This window comes from Myotis lucifugus, unplaced genomic scaffold (genome assembly GCF_000147115.1).
Source record: "Myotis lucifugus unplaced genomic scaffold, Myoluc2.0 scaffold_353, whole genome shotgun sequence".
In the NCBI taxonomy this organism is placed as follows: domain Eukaryota; kingdom Metazoa; phylum Chordata; class Mammalia; order Chiroptera; family Vespertilionidae; genus Myotis; species Myotis lucifugus.
Window position 1 is genome coordinate 181,222 of NW_005871401.1, and position 24,582 is coordinate 205,803.

Sequence of the window (24,582 nt, forward strand, 5' to 3'; positions counted from 1 at the left end):
TAGGGGTTTAATCCCCAGTCAGGGCACATACAAGAATCACCCAATGTATGCATAAATAAGTGGAACAACAAATCAATGTCTCTCTCAAATCAATAAATAAAAGTTTTAAAAAATTGTCCAAACGTGGAAACATTAAGATATCCTTCAGTAGGTGAATGGATAAATAAACTGTGATACATTCAGACAATGGAATAGTATTCAGCACTAATTAGAAATAAGCTATCAAGCCATGAAATACATGGAGAAAACTTATACTCATAGTACTTATTTAGGAAGGCAATCTGAAAAGACTACATATTGTATGGTTCCAAGTGTATAACATTCTGGAAAAGGCAAAACTACGGAGACAATTAAAAGATCAATGGCTGCCATGGTTGGGGGTGTGGGGAGGAATGAATAGACAGAGCACCGAAGATTTTTTTTGGCAGTGAAACCACTCTGTATAATACTACAATAGTGGATAAACCAAAAGCATTACAAAATTCTGTAATACTGGATATATGTCATTACACATTTGTCGAAAACCATTAAAAATGTACAACATTTCAAGTGAGTCCTAATGCCAACTGTGGGACTTGAGTGATGATGATGTGTCAATGTAGGTTCATGGATTGTAATAAATGTACCACTGTGGTGCTTGATAATAGGGGAGGCTGGGGGGAGGTGGGCACAGTGTAATTGGAAACTCTGTACTATCTGCTCAATCTTGCTAGGGACCTAAAACTACTCTAAAAAATAAAGTCTATTTTTTAAAAAAGAGTTAAGAGCTGTGCAACAATACACATTTGAGTTCATGATTTTCCAGCCTACTTCTTAACACAGTACTGCCAGATTATTAATGTCAAGATCCTAAAGTGAAGTCTTAAAAGTCTGAAAAGAGTATATGAGACTAAACGTCCTGCTACGCAACTTCTACTGATCACTAACACCCCTACTAGAAAAGTTTAAACACGGCTCTCCAAAGCCTTCGTGGTCATTTGGTGATTTTAAAAGATCCGTTAAGATACGCTACCTCCCTATGAAAGTCCCACAGCTACAGGGAAATGTTAAGATGGTTGCATGGCTGTGTTTCTTACCTTGCTTGGGGCATTGTACATCGTATGTTATTTTATTAATGACAAGTTTAAAATCATTCATTAGCAAAAATCCCATCAAGGTTGAAGTTGCAATCTCACTGCCATCTGAAAGAGAAAACAATGCAAAAATACATTCTTGGTTTAGAGCAGTAAGAACCTTTTCCCAATATATAGAGAAATACTTACTAACCCAGGTCTTTATAGAACAGTAGTGGGAGCTCCCTATACCCAACACTGTTCCCATGGGGAGGAATCTCCCCTTTTGCTCTACCGTTCACCCCACTGGACCATGCAGAGCAGGCAGGTGCTTCCTCTCTCACCCTGTCAGCCAGGCTGGGATCCAGACTGATGTCCCTAGGGAGACTGTATCTGCAGACAGTCACGGAAAGATTCAGGGCAGGTGGAAACTTTTACAGCAAGGCCAGAGAGGGTGAGGTGGCAGCTGTGGGCTGGGGATGTCACAGCAGAGCTCATCAGGCTGCTCCTGGGCCAACCTGGTCTGCTGTGTTCTCCCTCGGTTCCTGCCCTCTTCTGAGCCTGGCTTTCTGGCAATCCCAATCTCAGAGTCTGCCGATGCTTACATTTCTGTTGCTTACAGCCAAGTCCAACAGGTCGTACCATTTCTAAAAGCCTGCCTTTCTCTTATTTTTAATTACTATAGGTGATTGATTTGTGTTTGTTAAAACTTGGTAGGCAAACAGTACCACACACCACCACACACAGGCTCCCCACCCCCCCCGCCCCCTTTCTAGTCTGGGAAAGATAAAAAGAGGCAAAGCTGCCAACGGTAGGGGTGGCAGAGATAGTAATAAACATAATTAAACCTAAGGAGTAAATCTGCATTTCTGTGGTGTATTGTGTGGAGGTGGAAAGAGGTAGGAGAGCATCTAGCAGTAATTACAAATATTCTAGGAACATTTCAGGAAAAAAATCTCTTGGAAAATTTTAACCTCCGTGTGCTTTTGCACAGCTTCCCACATAGCCTCGTTTGTGTTATTATACTTTTGAATTACACTTTAATGTAACCCAGATGTGAAGAAAGCAAAGTCATTGAACGGTAAGTAAAAGGCTGGTGCTGTGTAGGAGTTTCTCTTTCTATCATTACTCCTTCAGAACTGTGACATAAGTTCGTCACATCAAGTCGAGGATGAGTATTTTTCCTGGCCTGGCATTTGCTTGGCTACATTACACTGGAGCTATTTCAGCTACATTAGTATGTGTGTGACGGCAGTAATACCGCCAGTAAAATCAGGAAGACCCTGGTTGCCTGCCTCCCGTCTGCTCCTCTGTCGTTCTTTTGTTCCAGAGGCAGCAATTCAAGCCTGCACCTGCGTCTGTTCCTGGAATTTGGCTGTCTATCTCCTGTTTATCAGCTGAGGTGAGATCATGTTCTGAGGAACTGCCAAATAATTCAACCCACAGCATGGGCAAAACTGTGAACACTCTTTTCATGCCCAAACTAAATGCAGGCAAATTCTACCCACTGAGCCTCATTTTATTTATTTTATTTGGCACACTGCTTTTATTTATTTTTAAATTTAAAACATTTAAATGTTGACATTATTGCAGATGTCCCCATTCTCTCTCAGCTTTGCCTGCCCACCTTCACCCACCTCTGCCTTCTCCTCCCTTGGCTGTCACCCCACTACTGTGTGTCCATGGGGTACGCATACATGTTCTTTAGCCAATCCCTTCACCTTTTTTATTCAGTCACCCACACCGGCTCTCCTCTGGCGCCGGCCAGACTGTTCCATGCATCCATGCTCCTGGTTCCATTTCATTCATCAGCCTATTTTGTTCATTAGATTCCACATGTCAGTGAGATCATAAGATACTTGTCTTTCTCTGACTGGCTTAGCATAATACTCTCCATGCTGGAGGCCAAGTCCAGCCGGTCATAATAAATGTGAAAAGTCCTCTAAAGGCTGATGGGCTTTGATATTCAGCAGGGCTGAATATCAGCATTATATTACCCTGCTGCTGGCCAAATAGCTGAGGCTAATTCCCCTAACCTGATAATCCTTTATTGTTTACCAAACCTTACCTTTGATATGTGCGTCTGCTTTGCTAAAGGGCAAAATGTGTGAATAAAAAGCCGTGGGTCCAGATATTCAGGGAGCCCACATCACTAGAGGGTGAGGCCTCCGCCTGGCTCCCCATGACTTCCAAATATGTATTTCTTATCTAGTATATCCATTTATGTCGCAGCCCCTTCTCCAGATTCCTGAACCCTCACTGCAAAAGAATGCGGCATCTCCAGGTCTATCCATGCTGTTGCATAGCTTAAGAGTTCCCTCTTTTTTATGGCCATGTAGTATTCCATTGTGTAAGTGCACCACAGCTTTTTCACCACTCCTCTGCTGATGGGCACTGGGTCGTTTCCAGATCTTGGCTATTGTAAACTGTGCTGCTATGAACACAGGGATGCATATCTTCTTTTTGATTGGTGTTTTGGGATTCTGAGGATATATTCCAAAAGGTAGCTCCATTTTTAATTTTTTGAGGAAACTCCATACTGTTTTCCACCAGAGCCTCTTTTTAAAAAGATCAACAACACACTAATAGTTTCATCTGATTTTGTAAGTGTCATTTAAAAATGTATGTTTAAATGACTTCAACTCTTTTTTTTTTTTAATCCTCACCCGAGGATATTTTTCCCATTGATTTTTAGAGAGAGTGGAAGAGAGAGAGAAAGAGAGAAATATTGATGTGAGAGAAACACATCAATTGGCTGCCTCTGGCACTCACCCTGACCAGGGCCTGGGCAACCGAGATACATGTCCTTGACCAGAATTGAACTCGGAACCCTTCACTCCGCAGGCCAATGCTCTATCCACTGAGCCAAACTGACGGGCAAAATAACTTCAACTCCTTAAAGCATTACTATAAAAAAACAAACTGCATATGATTTCTCAATTGAAGTACTACATTATCCTTTATACTAATGTAGGAACAGCAAAAGGCTGACATGGAATACTTTGAAGGAGCTAATAATGATAAAGTGTTGAAATTTTTCCCCTATTCCTGAGCAAGTATTGATTTAAACCCCAATAAGTGTTTTCACTCAACCCAAAAGTCCCCTTTCTCTAAGATTTCTAGTCTTTTCCTTTGTGCTTTACTAGTATGTTTCAAAGCTGCTCAACCTATTTTTTAGTAATAAGCAGGGTGCACAACCATCCTTGCTTTAACCTCTTTATTTCATTCATTTAACAAGCACTTATTGAATACATACTACCTACCAGGCAGGCACTGTGCTCAAGGTCTGCATCTACCTGCTCTCAGAAGCTTAGGAAGGCAAGCCCTGAGAGGGAGGTCCATGGGTGTTTACTGCTCCTGTAACTGGGGGGAATGTCTGTCAAGTTCAGGGATGGAGTATTAGGCCACTGTGGCCATTGGGCTAAAACCCTACTCTCTGATTCTGGTTTTACCAGGAAAAAAGCTCCCCTTCCAGTTAAATCCGAAGTCCTCACAATAACATTCAACAAGGTTTTCCACACTCTGCCCCTCCCCACCTACTTCCATCCAGCTCCCTCCTTTGCAGCCAGAGGAGGTGGCTCCCACTCAGGGCCTCTGCCTGGAGACTCTTCTCCCACCTACAGAGCTCTCTGATCTCTTCCAGGTCCTCTTCAAATGTGACCTTAGCAAGCCTTCCACCCAACACACACACACACTCCCCACCCCACTCTGCTTTATTTTTTTCCATTTCACTTACCTAATATTTTATATATTTTATTTCTTCACCTTGTTTCTTTCTCCCTTTAAAATGTAAACTCCACAAGAGCAGGAGTTTTTCTTTGTGCTACCTCTCACACCTAGAATAGTGCCTGGTATAAGTTAGTGCTCAATAAATATTTGTTGAGTAATTAATCTTGATTTTTCCAACTTCTCTATCTATCCTTTATAAGTTCTGAACTTTGATAGGAGAGAAGAATGTTTATTTCCTTTTCAAAACTGTACCAGTGTTCAACTTTTAAATAATCTTATTCTAAGTATGGAATCCTATATAATAAAAGGCTAATATGCAAATCGACCAAACAGCGGAACGACGGGTCGCTATGATGTGCACAGACCACCAGGGGGCAGATGCTCAATGCAGAAGCTGCCCCCTAATGGTCAGTGTGCACCCACAGGGGGAGCGCTGCTCAGCCAGAAGCTGGGCTCATGTCTGGGGAACACAGCAACAGTGGCGGAAGCCTCTCCTGCCTCCACGACTGCGAGAGGGTGAAGGCCAGGCTGAGGGACCCGCCCCCCCCCTGAGTGCATGAATTTCATGCACCAGGCCTCTAGTACTACCATAAAATAACAATGCCAATTTATTCATTTATAAAGAATAAACAATCCTTTATTCTATTTTAGGGGCAGTAAGTCTAAGGCCATATCAGAGCACAAGAACATAAAAGCTACATTTTAAATATGATTTTATTGATTTCAGAAAGAGGAAGAAGGGTAGAAACATCAATGATGATGTTCTGCACAAGCCCGCAACCCAGGCATGTGCCCTGACTGGGAATGGAACCGTGACCTCCTGGTTCATAAGTCGACACTCAATCACTGAACCACACCAACAAGGCTAAAAGCCATATTTTAAATTTAAAATTTCTAAATGATTAACCACCTATGCTGGTTTTTAAAAATATGTAGTGCTCGCTTTGGCAGCACATCAACTAAAATGGGAATGATCCAAAGAAGATCAGCATGACCTCTGCACAAGGATGACAAACAAATTCGATAAATGTTCCATTTTTTAAAAAAGTATTATCTTCATATAAGCATAACCAATGGACACAAGACATTGGGGGGTAGGGGAGGCTGGAGGAAGGTCAAGGGGGAAAATAAAAAGGAGACATATGTAATACTCTTTGTAATACTTAAGCAATAAAACAAAATTTTTTTAAAAAAAGTATATTCTTCCAGAGAACCAATTCTGTCAAAAAGCATACTAGATTGAAACTGCTGTATAACAAAGATAAAAACCATTTGTGTATTTTAATTGTTCACTGGATATTTTAATCATTGAAACTATATTTTAAAATATTATTCAAATTTTGCTGAAAATTACACACTGATGACCGTGTCACTAAAATTTTCTCAGGGCTGAGTTTTGGCTCAAATAAACCCATAAAAATTCAAAAATAAAATAAAATGAAATAAAATTTACTCAGGGCTAAGTTTATGAAATAAGTAATCAAAACATGCACTAATTAATATTACTGATTCTAAAAGGTCTCAGTGAAGACCAACCATCCTATCTAATAATAGAGAAACATGGTAATTAGCCATACCTCTGCTACCCTTCCCATTGGCTAATCAGGGCGATATGCAAATTAACTGCCAACCAAGATGGCAGCCGGCAGCCAGGCAGCTTGAAGCGAACATGAGGCTTGCTTGCTTCACTGACAGAGGAAGCCAACATTCCCCACCTGCCTTGCCAGCCTCTGAGCTTGCAGTTTAAGAAACATTGTTACAAATATAGAAGCTAAACAAAACCCCAGAAACCTGCTTTCAGCCAGCCGGGCTTCAGCCAGCAGGACCGCAACATTGTTTCAATTATAGAGCAAACGCAGATCCCTGCTTTCAGCCAGCCGGGATCTCAGAGCTGGAGTGAGCAGGACCTCAACAGTGTTACAATTATAGAACCCAAACAAACCTGATACCTGCTTTCAGCAGCCGAGGCCTCAGAGCTGGAGCCAAGCCTCAGAGCTAAAGCTGGCCAAGAATAAAAAAAAAAAGAAAAAAAAGGACAGGTTGGGAGCTTCAGTCACCCACCAGCCTGAAAAGGGCCCTCAGCCCCTCACCCAGACTGGCCAGGCACCCCAGTGGCGACCCCCACCCTGAAGGGGGTGTGACCAGCTGCAAACAGCCATCATCCTCTCATCCAGGCTGGCCAGGCACCCCAGTGGGGACCCCCACCCTGATCCAGGACACCCTTCAGGGCAAACCAGCCGGCCCCCACCCGTGCACCAGGCCTCTAACCTATATAGTAAAAGGGTAATATGCCTCCCAGCACCAGGATCAGTGGAGCCTTGAGGCTACCCGGCACCGGGATCAGCGTGACAGGGGGCAGCGCCCAAACCCTGATTGCCCTGCAGCTCTGTGAGTGACAGGGGGCGGGGCCACAACCTCCCTATCCGCCCTGCCCTGAGTGTGACAGTGGCCAGTGGCGGTGCCCCAACCCCCTGATCGCCCCTGCTCTGTGGGTGATAGAGGGCGGCGCCCCAACCCCCTGATCTGCCCTGTTCTGTGTGTGACAGGGGGCGGTGCCCCAACTCCCCTATCGGCCCTACTCTGTGAGTGACAGGGGGAAGCTCCTCAACCCCCTGATGGGCCCTGCTCTGTGCATGACAGGGTACGGAGCCCCAACCCCCCTGATGGGCCCTGCTCTGTGGGTGACAGGGGGCAGCGCCCCAACCCCGATTGGCCCTGCTCTGTGCGTGACAGGGGGTAGCGCCGCAACCTCCCTATCGACCCTGCCTTGAGTGTGACAGGGGGCGGTGCCCCAACCCCCCAATCGGCCCTACCCTGAGCGTGACTAGGGGTGGCATCGCAACCTCCCGATCCGCCCTGCTCTGTGCATGACAGGGGGTGGCGCCCCAACTCCCCAATCGGCCCTGCTCTGAGCCCAACCAGGGGCGGCACCTAGGGATTGGGCCTGCCCTCTGCCACCCGGGAGCGGGCCTAAGCCAGCAGGTCGTTATCTCCTGAGGGGTCCCAGACTGCGAGAGGGCACAGGCTGGGCTGAGGGACCCCTCTCCCCCCCCCCCCCGAGTGCACAAATTTTTGTGCACCGGGCCTCTAGTCTATACTAATAAAAGGGTAATATGCTAATTAGGGTGGATGTCTCTGGAAAATCCATCCAGACAAAGCCACAGCAGCTGTGAGGGCCTAAAGCCGGCACCACGCGGGAAGGGCAGGCAGGTCTGGTGCTCACACGGGAGGGGCAGGCCGAGGTGGCACCGCCAGTCCAGTGCCATGGCCCCTTGGGAGAGGGAGTGAAAAGGCGGCACCATGCCCCCTTCCATAGTGCGGCCTGGTCCCAGTGCTGCCCCTTCCACAGAGGTAGCCACAGAGGCAGCAGCGCAGGCCCGGTCCACAGAAGCTGGATGGGGTGCAATCTGCTGCGCCTCAATCTCCCACAGCCCCTCCCCCAGCTGGCCTGGCCCCAGATGGCCCCCCACTCACCAGTGGGCAGGGGGAGGGGCCAGCACTAAGAAGCGAGGCCGAGGGCCCAACAGCTGGCAGTGGCAGCGGCAGCAGGGTGATGGGGGCAGCGCCTCCCCCTGATCAGCCCGGCTGCCTCCCGCAGAGGAGGACATACCTGAGGGCTCCTGGACGGTGAGAGAGGGCAGGCCGGGTTGAGGGACTCCTCTCCCCACCCCCCCCATGCACGAATTTCATGCACTGGGCCTCTAGTTTATGATATAAAGAATGATCTCAAAAAATTAAAAGTGGAACTACCTTATGACCCAGCAATTCCACTTCAGGGAATTTATCTGAAGAAACCCAAAACACTAATTTGAAAGAATATATGCAGAGTTATTTACAATAGCAAGATTTGGAAGCAGCCCTAGTGGATCAGTAGATGAGTGGATAAAAAAGTGTGATACATTTATACAATGCAATAGTACTCAGCTGTAAGAAGAAAGAAAATTTTACCCTTTGCAACAGCATGGATGGACCTGGAGATCATTATGCTAAGTTAAATAAGCCAGTCAGAGAAAGACAAGTAACCTATGATTTCACTCATATGTGGAATTTAATAAACTGAACTAGCAAACAAAACAGAGACAGGCTCATCGATAGAGAGCAGGCAGACAGCTTTAGTGAGGTGTTTTGTGGGGGATGGAAGGATTGAGCAAAAAAAAAAAAAGAGGAAGAACTCATGGACACGGACAACAGTGTGGTGATTGCGGTGGGTGGAGGTGGAAAGTGTATAGTGGGGATAAATGGTGATGGAAAAATAATTACAGAATCAATTTCTTAAAAAGTAAAGAAGCAAAACAAAGGAAAAAGAGGAAAAGAAAAAGACGAAGTTGAAAAAAAAATAGATATATATACCTGCTGTGAAGATGGCTGCATTTTTGACACCTTTATCTTCATTTTGTACGTCCTGAAGAAACGAACCAACTGTTGATAACATTGGTTTGACTACAAATTGACAGCGTTCATTTCTGGATGGTAGAGTGAGTGTTATCAAGGGAAGGCCATGTCTATAACTAACTGTTACTTCTGTTAAGGAAAAAAAGACAATATAAAAATAGATAAAATTTACTTTTTATAAAGATAACTTTAAAATACAAAACCTCTAAAAGGAATGCTTAACCATGTATTCATAAGCCCCTGAATTCCTGCAATCATTTGCACGGCTCCTATAGTGCCTTTACCATACTACGGTTTACAAATTTCCCTACCATTCTATGATGTTTTATCACGGCATATATCACACTTTATTATGATTATCTTAGAGTCTTCCTAGGTAAATAGTTGTTTTTGAGGGCAGAAACGTTTCTCGTTCATCTGTAACTGTTCTGATTGCTGGGGTGGAAGTTTGCCAAAAGACATCAGAGATATCAGGGGAACAGAAAAGGGAGGAACTGAACAGAGCCAGATGCAGGGTGGCATGGGGTGGGGGAATGCAAGAAAAGTCCGTTTTGCTCAAAACTCACACCCTCATTTGATTTGGAAGAATGGCACTAAATCAGCATAGGAATCAAACAAGTGCTCTGAAAGCTTACCATCAGGTGGCGCCACTGTGCTGTAAAGATGTGCTTGATAGCATTTCAGACTTTCACACAGCTTCACACACAAAACCTGTAAGAAAGATTATTTTTTCTTTTAGAAAAAGTGGGAAAGTTGAAGCAAGTACCTTTGCCATAAGATTCCTTTTAACCTTATAAGGCGAGCATAATGAAAAGCCCAGCTTCCTGCACATGCCTGGGTCTGCCCTGGGGGACCTCCCTCACCCTTTCCGGGCCGCAGGGCTGGCTGCCTGCTACGCGGGTGAGCTGCAGCACTGACACTAGGACCAGGTTCTCACCTCGGGGTGAGAGGACTCTAAAAAACGCTAGAGTTTTGAGGCAATTTTTAAATTTGGTTCTTCCTTTTAGGAGATCATCTAAAATAAACGGATGCAAGTATGTTCTAGGTATTTGCTTCTCCAAGTTGGGTCGTGGGCCAGAAGCATCAGCACACCCTAGGAGCTGATCAGCAACCCGGAATCACAGACCCAGCCCAGGCTGATTGGATTAGAATCTGCAGTTTAACAAGATCCCCAGGTGATTCTCCTGCACAGCACACTTTGATAAGCACTGCTCTTGGTAGGTCTGTGTTGTCCAATTTGGTAGTCACTAGTCACATGTGGCCATTTATATTTAAATTAATTAAAATTAAGTAACCCTAAAAATTCAGTTTCTCAGTCACCTTGGCCCCATTTCCAGTGCTCCATAGCTCTTTGTGCAGAATGGCTGCTGCTGGACAGCACAGGAAGAGAGCATTTTCTTCATCACAGAAAGCTCTGCTGACAGTCTTCTGGTTTCTACTAGTGCCCCAGTGCACGGATTCGTGCACACTGAAAGGAAATTAATTAGAAGGTGGCCAGCGGGGCAGGACTGGGCGAGACGGGCCAGACATGCCCTGAAGCCAACCTCCCACGGTCCTTCCCTGACTGGCCGCACCTGGGGTGGCACAGTGGCTCAAAGGTCATCTAGGGAGAGAGCAAAGTCCCTCTGGCAGGTGGGGTCCCTCTGCCTGGCTTGCGGGGATCGTGCTAAAACCAGCTCTCCGACATCCCCCGAGGGGTCCCAGATTTCGAGAGGGCGGTTCTCAGGTGGTGCATCCCGTTATTGGGCTCCCTCCTCTCTGGTTCTGGGTGCGTTACCTGAGAACCGCCACTGCCAAGTCACCACAGCTTGGCAGCTCCTGCGTTGAGTATCTGCCCCCTGGTAGTCAGTGCACGTCATAGCTACCGGTCAGATGGTCAAACGGTAGGATGGTCGCTTAGTCTTTTATATATATAGATAGGGCTTTTAGCTTCTTATTTTTACTTTCTATGAAAAAGTTCATTCTATTCTTTCTGCTTTTCTACTATTTTAGAAATCACAAATTGAGTGGTTTCCTTTACATATTTAAAACGATGAATAAGTGGTTAAAAAAGTGTTCACTGCTACAAAATGAAATGACACTGACTCAAATAATGTTCCATTATGCTCAAAATCAAAGCAATCCCATCAATAATAAAAACATGCAAATACTTATTCCTAGTATTAAACATATCTAGGCAATTAGTTTCAACAAAATATCATCTATCACATTAAGGCTATTCATTTGGATTTTATTTCTAAAACTATAACTCACTACTAGATGAGAAGGAAAAAAGCTGATTATTTCTTAGAATAGGTGCAACTCTCAAAAAAAAATACATAGAAGTTCTCCAAGTTTGATAATGGATATTACAATACTATCTATTACTTTTAGTAAAACTACATGAAACAGAAAAAATGTATCCATTTGAAAATATGTCAGAATTAATTCTCTACCAAAATACATCTCTTAAAATATTTAATGATAGAAACGATCCTCCATGTATAAAGGCTAAATATAAATATGTAGGGGCTAAAAGTTAAAGCCCCTCCCTTTACTTCACAATCCCTACCTTCCCCCCCTTGAAGTAATCACTGTTAGTGGTAACGAAGACTCTCTTCTTGGCCAAATCTGATACAGGTCCTGTAAGCTTCACTAAGCCCCATCCTTGGGCATGTCCTCCAAGAGCCCAGGTTTAGCAAGAATCCTGTTAAGTTCGTTTAGCCAGAACCCTCCATACCTGATCAAATCCTTCATCCTCCACCATCTCCCAAGTATTATCTGATCACCCTAGTCTGCCTTCAGCAAGAATCCTGTTAGGTCAGTGTAGCAAAGATTCACCAAACCCCACTCTGCTCCTCAGATATAAATCCCGACTTTTCCTTGTTGTATTTGGAGTTGAGCTGAATCTCTCTCCCATTGCAAAGTCCCCCTGTTGTGGTCCCCCTGAATCAAGTCTACCCTCCCGTTTTACAACAAGTGCCAGGAATAACTTTTTCTTTGGCAATGGCTTGATGTGCATCCTTCCAGACTTTCTTCTATCTACTACCACCTTTATATATGAGTTAACGTCTATGCTAAAGTCTGTATAATGCTAAAGGTATTAAAGACAGTTTACAAGTCAGGTTCCTAGATAGCAATAACGATAATTCCTCATCATAAAGTATTTATCATTTAATGTGAGATGAAGTTTCTGGTCTACTATCAAGGAAATCATTTTAAGATGCACCCTCTTTTTTTTTTTTTTTTTTTTTTTTTTTAGGAATAACAGTCAATTTTATTGGGCTCAGACCAGGAGTCCATGGGTCTTGAGGACTTCTGTGAATTTGTCAATTTTCTTCTCCACGTTCTTTTCGGCCTGTTTCCGTAGCCTCATGAGCTGCTTTTTCTTGCGGTAATGGATCTTGGCCTTCTCCTTCCTCTTCTCCTCCAGAGTGGCTGTGACGGCCTGGTACTTCCAACCAACCTCATGAGCCAGGCGCCCAAGGTAGGCAAACTTCCGGGTAGGCTTCAGACGCACAACCTTGAGGGCGGCGGGAACCACCATTCACTTTTTCTTGTCATAGGGCGGTGGGATCCCGTCAAACACCCTGAGGCGGTCCAAGGTGGCCTGGCCTCGCTTGGTCTTGTGGGGCAGCATGCACTTGTTTCTGTAGAAATTGCCAGAAATGTTGATGCCCTCACAGCGCACAACCACCACCTTGCGGCCCAGCAGTACCTGCTTGGCCACGATGGCCGCCAGGCGGCCCAGGAGATGGCCTCGGCCATCAAGCACCAGGACCTGCCCCTCCGCCATCTTCGGCAGCCGCCTGGGAAAAGCAAGATGCACCCTCTTGATGACCAGTGTTATACAGTTAGACAGACATGAGCAGAGCAGGGACAATGGACCAGGTGCAGAAACTCGCCAGGGCGGAAAGCCTGGCTGCCTAGAAAGGGGCAAAGCTTGGAAAACAAAGACCTCGCCCCCAGAGTAACCTTTTCTCCCGAGCATATTGCTGGACATGGGATTTAGATCCCCTGACCTTAAATATCGCTGGTCATGTGGTTTAAACCCCCTGACCTTTCCCTCCCTAAAGACAGCATCTAGGCCTCAGTTGTGTTTCATCTCCAGGCCCAGAAAAGCAGCAAAACCAGACAAGTGACTCCATGGCTGCCTCAGGACCAGCTGCATTTACTAATGACTCCAGCCCTGGTGCCGACCAATCAGAGGAGAACATAACCCTGAAAGAGCACACCTGGAAAGCTGATGTTATATTGAGACCCTCCCCAGAGACCTCCCCTAAGATTTCCACCTGCAAGAGAGAGATAAACACCCTCAACAAAAAGGACTCATCCCTCCCTCTCCCCCAGGCGAGCATGCCTGTGCCATCCCTTTTCCCCTCAGCTCCCCACACAGGTATGTATCCCCTAAACCAGCCGTGGGCAAACTACGGCCCGCGGGCCGGATCCGGCCCATTTGAAATGAATAAAACTAAAAAAAAAAAAAAAAAAGACCGTACCCTTTTATGTAATGATGTTTACTTTGAATTTATATTAGTTCACACAAACACTCCATCCATGCTTTTGTTCCGGCCCTCCGGTCCAGTTTAAGAACCCATTGTGGCCCTCGAGTCAAAAAGTTTGCCCACCCCTGCCCTAAACTCTAATAGGCCCCACAAGACTTGCAACCAGAGGAGCAATGGGCAGTGGCACTGTGTTCTGGGCTAAACCCCTGAACCGATCTCCAAGGTCCTCTTTTCTCTGACTTCCCAGTGAGCCAAAGCAGCCCCACCGAGGCTCCCCTGTTGCTTCTTCCATGCCCTTCCTTAGTTCACTGTTCTAAATGTGTTTTTGCTGTGGCCAATAAATTCTTGCTTGTTTTGCTGCACTTTGCCTCTTGACGGAACTCTTTCCTTCAAGAAGACAAGAACTGAGGTCTTGTTGTCTTGCTGGTAACACCAGGAAATGCGGAAAGGCAGAGAGGCCAGAGAAAATTATCAGGGCTTTCTCAAGCATTTGTGTGACTAACAATCCCCTGGAGGGCTGGCTTAAAACTCAGATCCCTGGACTCCACGCCCAGGGATCTTTGTTCTAATAAGTCTAAGGTAAGAGTGTACATAGAATTTGCATTTTTAATAAACCCCAGGATTATACTGAAGTTGCAGATGTGTAGACCACATGACGAGTAGCTGACGCTCAATGGCTTTCAAGGCACCTAAGCTTCTGCATTTAATTCCACACTTTAGTGCTGGGTTAAGGGTTCAGGCCTTCAAATGATAGTATCAAGTCAAAAAGCTGACTGCGGCTTCCCTTTCATCACTATCTTTCCTAAATACAATTCTAACCACTTCACACCCCTGCTTAAAACCCCTTAGCCTTATATGAAGTAGAAAGAATAAAGACCCCAGGGTTGAAAAGAAGGGGATTCTAAATTTAATTCAGCCACTTAACAGCTGAGCGATTCCAGATAAGTTGTAAGAGGGACCACTCTGCGCTTCAGTTTTCTCAAGGGTGAGGTGAGGATAGCAACAGCTATCTTGCAGAGCTGATGTAAAGATTAAAACAAAGCATTAAGCAAGTGCAAGGCATAACACATGCCTAATGGCTAACTCACCTCCCAGCTTTATCACTTACTATTTATTCCATGCAGTAGGAACTTGGGCCCCAGGCAAATGTGCTGTGTCATTCAAGTGCTTTCTTTACCTACTTCTACCTAACTGTCATTCCCTCAAGGTCCAACTCAAATGCCTTTTCCTCTTTCCTGCTGGCTACGACGATCAGAAAAAGTACAGGCTTTGCAGTCAGAACTAAGATGGGATTCCAGCTTCAAGATATACCAAGTACATCCTGACCAGGTAGCTCAGTTGGTTAGAGGATCTTTCTGGTATGCCAAAGTTGTGGGTTTGATCTCTGGTCAGGGCACATACAAGAGTCAACCAATGAATGCATAAATAAGTAGAACAACAAATCGATCTCTCTCTCTCTCTCAAATCAATAAAATAACTATTAAAAAGATGTACCAGCTACTGTGATCTTTGACAGCCAGAGGGTTCAGAAGAAATGGGTTGTGAGATAAAGAAGGGAACATGTTGGGGGTGGAGGGTGGGGGGAGGGTGGAGCCTGGGCTATAATTAGAAGACTACAAGAGGGAAAATATTAATATGGGAGAGATCTGTTTGAGTTTCAAAGTAAAAGGACAGCAGCCATTAGTGGAAAGGAGCTGTATAATGATTACACATTGGGGCCAAGTAACAAGATCAGGTTGCTTCTAGAGTGATGTCACCATTTGGATTAAATACCTTTTATTATTATTAAGAAAACAAAGATGCAATTTTCATTCAAGATTAAGGGACCCCTGTGCTCCGTGCTCAAACACAATGTATTTCCATGTCCCCCAAAACAAAAGAGAAACACAATGTGATAAGCAGGCTCAAGTGGACAGCCAAGGGGGTTCTGAGTCCTGCAGGAAAAAAGAAAATGTTTCAGTGCAAACTTATGCATTGTCCACAGCACATGTTTCCAAGTGATCACAGTTTATCCCTGTTCATTGGTTTGGAGGCATTTTGCAACTAGCAACTATTTGTTAATTGTAGGAAACTGATAGGTATGTAAATTCTGTCCAACCTGGTAGTGATCTGACTTTCTCCCCACTGTGGAAATACCAGTTTTATATCCATTTGCAATTCATCTTAACATTCTTCTTTCCATATAACTTTGTGCTGTTTTATTTTTCCTTTTAATTGGATGTAACATCTGCTTGGTCCCTTCATAGCATAAGGTTGTGGATAGAAAAAGAGGTCTATAAGAAATCTATCCAAAAGCAACCTTAAAGGGTGATCTGATCATAAATTTCTACCTGGGAAGGTCATAGTGGGTAGTCATGCCTCAGGCATATACCCTCTTTAGTAAATGGTTTATCTTTGCCTTAAACTAGCCCTGTCCATTGAAATGCCTCTTTTTCAGACCACCCTCAAGAGAGCACAATCCTGTTAACTATCCTGTAACCCAATCATAGGGAATTTCGGCCTTCCTTCCTCCCACTTATGTAATCTTCCTTGCCTCCCCTTCTTCATTCCAAATGCATAAAAGAGCCGCAGACTGTCATTCTCAGAAGCAAGGCTACATTCTTGCATCCACCTCCTCCCTGCTGTTTTCACATCTCAGGGATAATTTGCACCAAGGAGTATCTAGTTAGTAGAAAGTTCCCTTTCCCTTTCCCCTTCAAATAAGCCTTTTTTGAATTCTTCAGAACTTTTGCTCTAAGCATGTTTTACAGGCTTGGGAAAAATACTGATAAGATAGCTCCTAAGTACTGCTGGACTGTCTTTTGGAAAGCAACAAACTATAACTTTTTAAGACAACCCCAGATATCTACTCAACCTCAACAGAATTCCCCTGCCTTCCCTGTCACTTAGCAACAGCCTCTGCTTAAAAGAGCAGGCTACTCTTTATTGCCTGCCCTGTATTGACTAGCTCTCTTGGAAAGGAAAATAAACTCCCCTCTGCATCTCTTCTTTTAGTTGTGAATTCTTTCACAGCCCGCATCAACGGCCAAACCCTAACAATGACCATCTACAAGCCAAGGAGAGAGGTCTTAGAAGAAACCAACACTGCTGACATCTCAGTTTCCAGAAACTGTGAGTAAAAAAGTCTGTTTAACCCTCCCAGTCTGAGGTACTTTGTTAATGGAAGCCTCAGGAAACTAACACAAACACCAAAGCTGTAAAGTATGTTGGTAAATAAACTATTTACTGTTAAAAAACTTTAGACCAATTTGTGTGTTAAAATGAGTACAAAAATACTAAACTATATTTGGTATATTATATTCAGTGGACTCCTACAACATGTGAAAATCCCTGTCATGTTCAGGGGCGGGAAAAGATCATGAAAACTTTGAGACTTTGTCTAACAAGCGATCCCTATATAATAAAAGTCTAATATGCTAAGTGTCTGGTCATCCCAGTCGGCCATTCAACTAATCAAAGCGTAATATGCTAATGATATGCTAAGGCTGCTCAACCACTTGCTATAATATGCACTGACCACCAGGGGGCAGATGCTCTCACTGGTAGGTTAGCTTGCTGCTGGGTTCTGGCCAATTGGGACTGAGTGAGGCAGGCCAGCCACACCCTGGAGCCCTCCAGCATCCCTCCCCGCTCCAATCATGCATGGGTGGGGTCCCTTGGCCTGGCCTGCACCCGCTTGCAATCTGGGACCCCTCAGAGGATGTCAAAGAGCCAGTTTCAGTCCAAGGCGGAACTATTGGTTGCTATGATGCGCACTGACCACCAGGGGGCAGATGCTCAACACAGGAGCTGCCCCCTGGTGGTCAGTGCACTCCCACAGGGGGAGAGCTGCTCAGCCAGAAGCTGAGCTCACAGCTGGCGAGTGCAACAGCAGTGGTGGGAGCCTCTCCCACTTCACGGCAGCGATAAGGATGTCTGACTGATGGCTTAGGACCGCTCCTCCCTGGGAGGAGCGGTCCTAAGCCGACAGTCGGACATCCCCCAAGGGCCTCTGAACTGCAAGAGGGCACAGGCTGGGCTGAGGGACCCCCCAAGTGCATGAATTTTGTGCATAGGGCCTCTACTAATTAAGTATGTGTTTATGTTAAACACTTAAGGAAAGGAAACCACTTAGTCTGTAGTTTCTAAAGTGGTAGAAAAGAAGAAAGAATAAAACAGACTATTTCATTAAAGGTAGAAAATAAGAAGCAAAAAGCCCTATAGAAACCAGGAAACTTTTTTGAGAATAAAGAAAATAAGCATCCACAATCCCACCAACCTGAATTCTTTTATGCCAGCCTCTATATATATATATATATATATATATATATATATATATATATATATATATGGCATAAAAGATCATAATGGGTTATTTGAGAGCTGATCATTAATGTTTTATAAGATTTACCTGCCTGATTAAAAATGTCTCATTATTTTAAGTTATTTTATTTAAACAGCTCTATAACCATTTATCCTATGGGTGTACCAGAATCTACTTACCTATTGTTAGACATTTCCATTTTATATACTACTTTTACATATTTTTCCTAGTCAGAAATGAATGCATGATCATTTTAGAAAATCCATAAATCACATACTCTCAAAATAAAAAGTAAAAATCGCCAAAAGTAAAAATGCCATCACCTAAAATTATTACAGTTAACAGTGATGTATACCTTCCAGTTTATTTTCTATGTACTGTATTCAACTTTTTACCATTACAACTAAACTGATTCTAAACATCTTTGTACATAAATCCTTGTTTGCATTTTTTCCCTTTAGGATAGACTGCAGAATGATTGAATCATAAAGTTGTAACAACTTTAGGATCCTAAAAATGTATTTTCAAACTTCTTTGGGGAATATTTTCTCCCTCCCCCCTTTAAAAAAATATTTTTTATTGATTTCAGAGAGGAAGGGAAAGGAATAGAGAGATAGAAACATCAATGATGAGAGAGATCACTGACCAGCTGCCTCCTGCAGCCCCCCCCCCGCCCCCCCCCCCCACACACACGCATGCACGTGCACACACACACTGGGGATTGAGCTGGCAACCTGGGCATATGCCCCTCACCAGAATCGAACCCGGGACCCTTCAGTCCGCAGGCCAACACTCTATCCACTGAGCCAAACCGGCTAGGGCCGGGAAAATTTTCTTTGCTTCATGTTGCTTTACTCAATACAATCCCAGATTTGTAGTATTCTGCATCCAACCAAGCAGATTTTCAAAGGTTCAGAATCAAACAAAGACATATTTTGGCATCACGAGCAACAAGCTTCCTGCTGGAGACTCACCCTGATAGGCCACAGGTATCTCAACTGAGTTTTTCTTGTTCCTCCATAGACCTGAGCCTCTCCTTTATTCCTTATCTTGATGAACTGGTAGACCAGAGTTACAATTGAACTGTCACTGAGGCCTACTGATTCTATTTCACAGAGCCCTCAAATCCAACCTCTCCTTTCTAGCTCCACCTCTACTGCCCTAGCTCAGATCCTCACCATCTCACCTAAACCACTGTAACAGCTTCCTCACTGGCTTCTCCCACCAGCCAGTCCAGATTAAGATCTATTCCAATCTTCTAAAATCACAGTAAGCAAACCACTTCTAAATGTAAAGCCCTCTATTTGCTCTCTCTTGCAAAAAGACCAATTCCAAATAAAACTTTCCATGAGTTGATTCCTGTCTACTTCCCCAGCATTACCTACCTGCCAATCCTGTATTCTAGATGCCAAACATATTGCAGTTTCTTGAATTTGGCACATTGTTGCATACTTCCTTGCCTTTGTACTTATTCCCACCCTTGCCTGGAAAGCTCTGTCCAGTGTACCTATGTTTCATGGTCAACTCTTAACTCTCTTACCATAAAACCCACAGAACTCATGTACTACCACCCTTTTGATGAACTCTTCTGACTTCTAGATTTTAAATCTTCCTATCAAAATCCATTTTGTAGCACACACAAATACTTCAGTCTCTCTCAGGTACTACATGAATCATCATTGTTGAAATAAATCTTTTTGATCTAGGCATTCGAAGAAGTTAATCCACAACATGACTAAAGCAGAACAGAAATGGAAGTGATACATACAGCATTACATACAGTAACTGACAATAACTTCCACATCTCAGCTATCTTTCTCTCAGCCGGGTCACATTTATCTCCCTTCTAAGCATTCGGCATTTAGGCCAGTCATTCCCTCATTCTCTGGAGACTGACCTCAGCAGGACCCCTGAAATTATATTCTGGTAAATATTTCTTTCATCCTTCCTTTTTTCCTTCCCTTCTTCTCTCCTTCTTTCCTTTTTTCATTTCAACAAGGAAATGCTTTTGAGAGCAAATAATGAATGATCGCAATCCAGAGAGAAGATATTAGACTAATCTGCTTGTCTACTCCAGTCTGTTACCAACATATTGAAATATTAGAACATATTGGCTTAAAAGTACATTATTTATAATTAATAAATGGAAAGTCAGAAGAGTTCATCAAAAGAGAGCTATTATAGAGCAGTTAGATTTTTTTTTTAACAGAAAAGCAAAATAAATGACAAAAGCTTGGAGCTCAGTGTGAGGTTCTATAAAAAAATCATGACACACCACAGGGTGGAAAACTAATGAACCCAAGAACAAGCTTCAAAACAAAGTAATGATCTAGCTAAGGGGTTTACTTGCTTGGTTCACACATTCCATAGAACTCCACAATTAGGTGGCACATAAAACAGGGTTTTAAATTATTGAGTTTTTATTCATTTTTCTATGCTTATATTTTACCCATTTCCTTCTTTAGCATTTCTTCTGCATTCTCACCCCTTCCTTATATGTTAAATTTTGTTCACTACAGCTTTTAATAGTGTTTTCAATGACAACCTATGTATGGGTAGTAAACCCTCAATATCTGTTAATGTATTCTGTTCTTTTCACTGTTGAGTTTAATCTATTTATATTTATTATTTCAGATAAAGTTCGATATCTGCCATCTTACTTTGTGCTATTTATCCTGATTTTCCTTTGCTTCTTTCTTCCTTTTTGTCTTCCGACAATTGAACTAGTTGTTTTTTATACTCTTTCACCCTCTATTAATTTGGAAGTACATGTATGTTTGCCTTGTACATTTTGAAATTTCTTACTTAGCTTAGAGTGTAAAGTTAATTTCTCTACCCTTCTACTAAACAATGATAAAGATCTTAAGTTGCATTAATCACCATTAAGAAGGAACTATTTTTACTTTATTTTTTGGAATTCCCCAAATTGTCATCATGACTATTGGTATATATAGTTATTACTTGTTAGATTCATCTGTAAGATTTCTAACTATTTTGCTCTCCATTTTTTTTCCCATGCATCCTACTTTCTTCTGTGTTCAATTTTATTCTTCCAGAGAACTCTCAATAAGACTCTTTAAGTCTCTCGGACTTTACTTTGTTGAAATGATAGTTTATTGGATATAGAATTCCAGATTGATTATTTCCACTAAGACCCTTGAAGACAATCCTTTGCCTTTTGGCCTCTATTAACACATCTTCTGTAAATTTAAATATTTTCTCCCATCTTTCTACTTCTGGGGTTCTACTTTCACCACAGTGTGTCAGGTACAGATTTAATTTTATTTTTTCTTCTTAAAACTTCTTCATTCTAAGGAGTCATTCTGAAAAGGGCACTCATGGAGTGGGGAGAGGAGTGGCCTGATAAGGGGAGCCTGAATCTCAGTGTAGCTGGAGGGCATCCATGCAGAGGGGCAGCCAGCATGGAGTCTGAGCCTGCACATGGTGAGGAGGGTGGGGTGGCAGAGCCTGAATGGGGGAAAGGGGCTTCTGATGAAAGGTAGGCTCAGAACAAGGTATCAGAACCCAAATCCAGTGAGGAAGGGGAAATGGTGGTGGCACAGATGACAAACTGTCACACTTAGGAAAACTGATAAAATATATCAAGAATGGAAGTCAAATATGTTCTGTTAAAGAAGGGAGCTACTATATGGCACGAAAGAAAATAAGAATGAATCCTGTAGTACTGTAATGGAAGTACTGGTATGAATTTGTGGTTTTTAATATGTAAAATTATAAGCAAATATAAATAAGTAAAACAAGATAAATATCAAACTTTTCAAAGATGCATATATGTATATATGTTTTAAATTTTATATATTTATATTTTATACTTATTATGTAAATGCACATACTCTTTCCAAGGGGACCCATGAGCAGTAGCACTTCCAACAACGAGCATATCTAGCTTCCAGACATTTGCTTCTAAATACCACTCTCATCCCGAAGGAACCAGAGCTCCTTGGAGAAATGGCTAATTCCAGGACTGGGGCATAAGAAGGACAACATAAACCTGGAGCATCTTGCTTTGCTAGAGAGTAAGAAAGTGCTCAATGAAGGATAAGAGACATAGCAAAAGGATTCAGCAGCAGTCTCAATACTTAAAACTGGAACAACCTGAGCATTAAAATAAATGATAATAACGGGCTGAAAAAAAACAGGAAATGTGTAGAATTGTGCACCTGAAACCTGTATTATTTTGTTAACTAGCATCATCCCAATAAATGCAATAAAAAGAAAAGAAATAGGAAACAATGAGTTCACCCTAATACTATCTAATAAAAGGGTAATATGCAAATTAACCGTCACTCTATCACAAAAGATGGCGGCACCCATAGTGGCCAGGGCAGGACACTGGCAGTGTTGCCCCAGTGACACGAGCCCAGCATCCCATGCCCCAGCCACGCTGAGGGAGGGAGGGGCCTCTGGGGGCGATGTGAGCCCATCGTCCCGCACCCAGGCCACACGGAGGGAGGGAGGGGCCTCTGGCCAGAGGCCGGGGTGCAGGACGTTGGCATCATTGCAAGCAGGGCTGAGGGACCCCCCCAACCGGGACCCCCCCATACCTCCTGTGCACAAATTTCGTGCACTGGGCCTCTAGTTAAGTAAATAAAAAGTTTGAAAATGCACTCATGAAACAAGTTTAAATAATAAATAAATAAATTTGATAAGGGACAAGATAGTTACATAATTTTAATATGCCTCCACACAAAAGCATTAACACCAAAGGAAACAATAGTAACTTCAAAGGGAAGAAGTCTGGCAGACACCAACCTAATTTAAGTGATTAAAGTGAACATTATCATTAGTGGGGCAAAGCAAAACCCTGCAATGAAAAATAATACATGCATCAATTTTGTGATATTCCTGACAATGGTGTAGCATCTGAATCAAACCACAAGGAAGTGCAGACAAATCCAAAGGGAGACATTCTACAAAATAACCATAAGTCTTCAAAGGAGTGAAAATCATTGAAAGTCAAGGAAAGAATGTGACTGTTCCAGATTAAAGGAGACATGACAGCTAAATTCAACTGTGATTCAGAACTTGAAGCAATAAAGAACATTATGGGGGGGGGGTAAAATTTGAATGAGGTCTAAGAATTAGATGATAGTGTTATCATCATAATTAGCTAGTTTATTAATATTAATAATAGAAAGAAAGCAAAGGGGAGGCCAGACATTATAAGCATGGCCTTCTGGGCAATTGCACCAGGAAGCTATAGCTTCACGCTCCCCAGGGAACCACGGGTCCATTCCCTACAGATCACTGGGGAAAGGGATCAAACAAAGGGGAAGAGGAGTACATCCGAAGTGAAGTCAGGGTGACATAGGGAAGGTGTTTGTCAGTCTAGCCTGGGGACAATGGATTGGCTAGGGGGTGGACTCCATCAGAAGCACGTAAAATCTTTAAAAGTTAAAATCCCAAAGAGTTCTAGTCTACTATTGCTTTAGATCAGCTATTTTCAACCCATGTGCTGCAAGAATTTTTAAAACATGCAATACCTCACTATGTAGTCAGGGGTACTGACATCTTTTCCCTTAGCTTGTCAAATAAAAAACAGACAACAGCCAACACAACAAGAGCCATTTGGTATAAGCCTTAATATATAGGTCATATAATAGAGTTGCATCTTCATGGTCATGTTCATAATAAGGTTGTGTCATAGGTCTAGGTTGGAGAAAAGCTTAAGCTCTTAAAAGTTCTCAAGAGAACAGACTGAATTTTAATTTAGGGGGATCAAGAAGGAAACTCGATCTAATTTTCTCTGAGACCCTACCAAACAGCACCCACAAATAATCCTCCAGCAACAAGTCCCAAACTGTTGCTCCACATGTCTCACACTCTGTTGGCTCCATGCCTTTGTCCTCAAATGCCCTCTTTCTAAACTCTATCCTATTAAAATTCTAGCCACAAAGCCAAACAAGTGTGCTGTGGTCAGAGCCAGACTGCCTGAGTCTGAGTCCTGCTTCCATCTGCAGGACCCTTGCCCAGATTCTTAACCCTTCCGAACCTCACCTTCCTCTCCCTCTACCTCAAGAAAAACCCCAATTTAGCAGAAGGGCAAAAATTATCTTCCCCTTCATATCAGCCCCGCCTGACTCTTCCCCATCTCAGTATCCCAACATGTACTATTTCTATTAAAAATGAAACATCTCTGAAGTCACACAATTGCTTTTCAAAATCCTAAAGTTCCTTTAAGAGCTTTACTCCTAGTAAGTTTTCCTTAACACTTTAGTTTCCATCCATTCAAAACTCTTTGCCAATAAATAATTAACATATTTCATTTCATAAACATGCTTTTATATTCCTTATTACTTTTGTTTGTTTAACATAAACTTGGTTGGCCTGGCCAGTGTGACCAGTGGTTGAGTGTCGACCTATGAACCAGGAGAGATCACGGTTTGATTCCTGGTCAGGGCATATGCCCGGGTTGCGGGCTCCATCCCCAGTAAGCAGTCGATCAATGATTCTCTCTCATCATTGATGTTTATATCTCTCTCTCCCTCCCCCTTCCACTCTCTGAAATAATTTAAAAAACACATTAACATAAACAAAGTTGTATTATTATATACCACTGGATGTGGGAAAAGAGGGAAAACTTGGAGAATGGATTTTTGTC

At 43.1% G+C, this 24,582-nt stretch overlaps 1 protein-coding gene, 1 non-coding gene and 1 pseudogene across 4 annotated transcripts in view; 1 reads left to right on the forward strand and 2 right to left on the reverse strand.

The window, feature by feature from the left end:
- Nucleotides 1-993: 993 nt before the first annotated feature.
- MCUB (mitochondrial calcium uniporter dominant negative beta subunit) overlaps nt 994-24,582 on the reverse strand; it is a 43,720-nt gene continuing 20,131 nt past the window's right edge. The window contains exons 1-6 of one of the 3 annotated variants that reach the window (XR_001350799.1): nt 15,756-15,770; nt 15,431-15,591; nt 10,494-10,608; nt 9,809-9,884; nt 9,132-9,302; nt 1,077-1,181 (exon numbers count right to left, since the gene is read on the reverse strand). Coding sequence is in view for 2 of the 3 variants with exons in the window: in XM_014466707.1 (XP_014322193.1) it covers nt 1,009-1,181; nt 9,132-9,302; nt 9,809-9,884; nt 10,494-10,634; nt 12,324-12,326 (564 nt within the window). In the remaining variant the exon portion in view is untranslated. Of the gene's footprint in view, nt 1,182-9,131; nt 9,303-9,808; nt 9,885-10,493; nt 10,635-12,323; nt 12,342-15,430; nt 15,592-15,755; nt 15,771-24,582 lie in introns of those variants that run through there. The other 2 variants (XM_014466707.1, XM_014466708.1) reach the window with 2 other exon arrangements.
- Nucleotides 5,717-5,823, forward strand: LOC111828405. The gene has a single exon (XR_002832270.1). It is a non-coding gene; the product is annotated as a U6 spliceosomal RNA (small nuclear RNA).
- Nucleotides 12,386-12,991, reverse strand: LOC102430249 (annotated as a pseudogene).